General features: G+C 36.7%; 1 protein-coding gene across 1 annotated transcript; it reads left to right on the top strand.

Annotated features, from left to right (window-relative positions):
- Positions 1–206: 206 nt before the first annotated feature.
- Positions 207–1,704, top strand: LOC143549784 (CBL-interacting serine/threonine-protein kinase 20-like). The gene has a single exon (XM_077040595.1). The coding sequence runs from the start codon at positions 295–297 to the stop codon at positions 1,702–1,704; it is 1,410 nt and encodes a 469-aa protein (XP_076896710.1). The 5' UTR covers positions 207–294.
- The last annotated feature ends 3,161 nt before the right edge of the window (positions 1,705–4,865 follow it).

A 4,865-nucleotide genomic window follows, 5' to 3' on the forward strand; every position in this document is an offset into this window, starting at 1 on the left:
TTCCATAATCACTTTTATTGGTCACAATCTCAACCAATCATTCTACTTTTTCCTCAGAATTCATTTTGATTGATGATATGATGCTTTGTGTGCTTTTAGATCTCAAGGGGAAACATTATATTTAGCACCTCTTCAAATGGAGGCAAGGTCCTAATTTCTTGTAGCCCCTTGATCACATTTATTTCATGGTTATCTAATTAACCTTGAATTTCTTGTAAGTCTTGATATATTGACGTTGCTTTTAATCTTTTGGGTTCTCATAAATCTGAAAGGGAGAAAGATAGAGTTGTGGATATGGAAGTAAACAAGAAGGGGAAAATATTGATGCAGCGCTACGAGCTAGGAAAATTGCTTGGTCAGGGCACATTTGCAAAGGTCTACCATGCCCGAAACATAAAGACTGGTAAAAGTGTTGCGGTGAAGGTGATTGACAAAGAGAAAGTGATGCAGAATGGTTTGATTGATCAAATCAAAAGAGAAATCTCCGTGATGAAGCTCGTTAGGCATCCGAATGTTGTTCAGCTTTATGAGGTTATGGCTAGCAAGACTAAGATTTATTTTGCAATTGAATATGTTAAGGGCGGCGAGCTTTTTAGTAAGATTGCAAAAGGGAGGTTGAAAGAGGAAGCAGCTAGAAAATATTTCCAACAATTAGTTGCAGCAGTCGATTTCTGTCATAGTCGCGGTGTCTACCATCGTGATCTCAAGCCAGAAAACCTCCTCCTTGACGAATTTGGAAACCTTAAAATTTCTGATTTTGGATTAAGTGCTTTGGTTGATTCTAAAAGGCTTGATGGTCTTTTGCACACGACGTGTGGGACACCGGCTTATGTTTCACCTGAGGTTATTCACAAGAAAGGTTATGATGGCGAAAAGGCGGATATATGGTCATGTGGGGTGATCTTGTTTGTTTTGCTTGCAGGTTATCTTCCCTTTAGTGATGCCAATTTAATGGGAATGTACAAGAAAATTAGTAAAGGAGAATTCAAATGCCCACATTGGTTCCATCCTGAGGTCAAGAAACTCCTTTCGAGAATTCTAGATCCCAATCCAACCACAAGGGTTTCACTAGCTAAAATCATGCAAAATCCTTGGTTTCAAAAGGGATTCAAGAAGATTGAGACCCGCTATATACCGCGAAGTGTTCGTGACGACGAAAACTGGTTCAAGTTTACGGAAAGTCCAAATTCTAGTTGTAGTGATCTCAAAGCACTAGAAGATAGAGCAATTAGAAAAAGTTCCTCTATGAGTACTTTGAAGCCGACTACTACTAGCATGAACGCATTCGATATCATATCGCTATCTCAAGGGTTTAATCTTTCTGGTTTATTCGAAGACGACGGTCAAAGTAAGAAACCTGAGGCTCGTTTCACGACCAAAGAAACAGCATCAGCAATCGTTTCGAAACTGGAAGAAGTGGCTTCAACGGAGCAATTTCAGATAATGCAAACTCCGGATGGGACCGTAAGGATGAAAGGGCACAAGGAAGGGAGAAAGGGACAGTTAGCCATAAATGCAGAGATATTTGAGGTAACTCCATCTTTTCACATGGTGGAGATGAAGAAGTTAGCTGGAGACACCATAGAATATGAAAATTTCTGTGATCAAGAATTGAAACCTTCTTTAAAAGACATAGTCTGGACATGGCATGGGGATCAACAAAATACAGAAACAAGTAGCACACATGGTGATGATAAACATTAATTGTGTTTCATGTTTTACACAATAATAAGCACATCTGCATGAGGTTAAACGTTTATGCAAATGTAGAAATCTTACAGAAAAAGTTTCAATACTGATGTAAATCCATTGGACGTCATTTGTTTAGATGATGAGTTAATGCAATCATATAATCTTTCTGGTTTTCTCTTTCATATTTTATTTGATAATTTCTAGGTAACGAATGTATTGTTTAAAAACATGTGTATGCATATACCTATCATATATGTATAGATAAGTATGTTTGACATGTATGAAGAGATTGGAAAGAATCAACATAATTTTGCTGTTAAAGATGGTGCAAAATTGTTAGACCTATCGTAGTTAGAATATATGATATAAGTTAAAGCGTCACGTTACTGCCATATAGGCGGTGAGGTTTTAACTAGCCAACCTTTCACTTTGGGCGGTGAGGTTTTAACTAGCCAACCTTTCACTTTGGTGTAGTGGCTTTAACTAAAATTTATATTAAAAAATTAAAAAGAAAACAAAATTGTGTGATCGAGCAGTTAATGGGGATGGACCCCACCTATCACCCCGTTAAACCGTTGGCAAATTCCTCTTTGGCACCCTCTTTTAACAGTTGCGTAGTGGTTTTGGGGCGTTAAAGGGTGACATGGCCCTCATTGACGCCCTCTCCTAATAGCCACTACATTAAGCCTTACAATAATAAACCGATGAGAATAAATTAAACTAATTGGACCATTTTAATAGTTGACCTTTCACCATATTTTTTACCAATAAAAACTTTCACTTTGATAACTTCCATTATCGGAAACGGGTACCACCATGTTCAAAAGCTTGTTAATTTATAGCCCATGAAATACACCAACAAGTTATCATAAATACTCCTAAATAACTTTTTCAGGACAACTGATGATTACTAGTGTACAAATCGGGTGCAAATCCATAATGTTTTTAGGTATGGTTAAAGTGGTCAATAACCCATTTCTTTTCTTGAATGTCGTGTCCCAGATTTTAGCAATCCTCCCGAGCCCGGCCTTGACCTTTGAATCCAAGCAACACGACAATGAAGGTGCACATATTTTTCACCTTTCAAATCCTTGACTTATTACTCCACCACCATGTGCATCCATATGGTTCATCCATCTACCATTTGAGTCACTCTTGATTTTCGTGATTCTTCGAAATACATCATTGAGTATGCTATTCATTTATTCGATCAACCCTAATCGGTCTTTTACTCGTGATTGCATCTTAGTCTAGCACTTGATTGAGTGGTCATCATTCAAAGCTCAAAATCCCATCTAACTGTGGCAACAACCCTTTGACTGTGATGGTGTCAACTAATCGTGTAACATTCCCAAAACTTTCGTGCCTTTTTTTTCTCTTACTAACTTTAGAAGTTGAGGGATCAATTGGTCATTTTCCGAAATTTAATGTTCAAGGTCGAATCTGCAAGTTTTCAAATTTCAGATGAGACGGACCGGCTCATTTGTGACACTCCGTATCAAAGCAAACCAAGGTATTAAGTTTTATTTGAGACGGGGTCACAAACGCCTATTATTTTGTGGTGGGGTGTCTCATTCGTCTAAAGTGGATGAGACTAGTTGTCTCATTTTGTGACGGCCCGTCTCACCACCCCGTCAGCAAGAGGTGGCAAAAATCGACCTAAGCGTGGTAGAACCCAATTGATAACTCATGAACTCGCTTAGGCCAATAAATATCAAGTTTTGAATGTCCATAAACATTCAACAACATCTGAATATCATACCAAACATCCTAGATCAAGTAAAACCTTGTTTTTAGCTTGTTTAACAAGTTCAAGTAGCAAAGAAGGTATTCTAACCAAAGGGAGGTTCAGACCAAGTATTTCAGAGGAGCAGGAGAGGTGTTAACTTGTTCCCAAGTCCTGTTAAGCTTGGTAGTAAGCAGTGACGAAACTTGGACATTTATATTAAGGGGGCGAAAAACATATTGACAAAAATTATTCTCGATAACATTATAACTAAATAAATAATGTATAGTAATACATATATTAAGATTTCTAAAATGAAAAATACTTAATATTGAAAATACTTTTGTCTAATTATGTTTCATGTGTGCGCGCTATAAACACAACCTATTTAGCTCTTTTAGAAAAAAATAGGTTATAGATTCGCTTTTAACTTAAACGAATAGTGATTGAGAGGAACAAATGTGACTTAAACGAATGTGAGGACGAAGGTAATGTGTAACGAATGATCAGTTGAAGGTTAACGAATCAGTATTCAACCGTTTAACGAATCAGTATTCAAATCTTCAAACATTCAGATCTTAGTCCATACTCGTCCAAAATCAATAAAACCTATATCAAACGACTCGTAATCCAAATCCGATCCTTACTATGCTGGTCCGTAATCACCAACACTCAAATCTGGACCTCAATTATCCAAATAACCACCAGCCATTAACAACCGATTCAAAACCTCAATTTACTATCAATTCAATCAATCAACTAACAAATTCACCTTAATCCAAACTCAAACATCCATAACCAGTTCCAATTACCTTACGAAAAATCCTAATTACAATCCAATTACAATTAATCCGAAGCTCTGTTTTACCAGAACTTAATCAACCACGGTTCATATCAATTCATACTCAAATTGACTCAATGAACGATGAATTAATACGATTAGACAACGAATTAACACGAAGATCAGATCAAATGGCTCTGATACCACTTGAGAGAACCTGATATAGATCTTGATCTTCGATGACATCATGCTATTCGTTGATTTGGTATACGATTAGGTCTAATACGATTAAGTGTGTGCACTGTGTGTGTTGAGAGGGAATTTGGGCAGAGTAACGACTCAGAGGAATAATAATCAGAACTGTTTCATTAGCTAATAAGCTTACAGGTATATATAGGAAGATGACCATATTCGTTAAGTTATCCCTTAACGCATGTGTCATTCATTACTTTAAACCAAACGAATGAACAACCCCATTCGTTAATATATTTAACTATAGCGAATGCCCTTCATCGTTATCTCATTCGTTAAGCTAGGTTAACGAATGAGCTTACATTAATACGAATGTGATACATTCGTTACAGGGTAACGAATGTAACTTAAAATAAAGCGAATGAGCATATTTACATTAATAGCCCTTACATTATAAACTAATTACAATATTAA

This window comes from Bidens hawaiensis, unplaced genomic scaffold (assembly GCF_021521415.1).
Source record: "Bidens hawaiensis isolate Kalapana, Puna unplaced genomic scaffold, B.hawaiensis_p1.1 tig00015777_1, whole genome shotgun sequence".
NCBI classification, from domain to species: Eukaryota; Viridiplantae; Streptophyta; class Magnoliopsida; order Asterales; family Asteraceae; genus Bidens; species Bidens hawaiensis.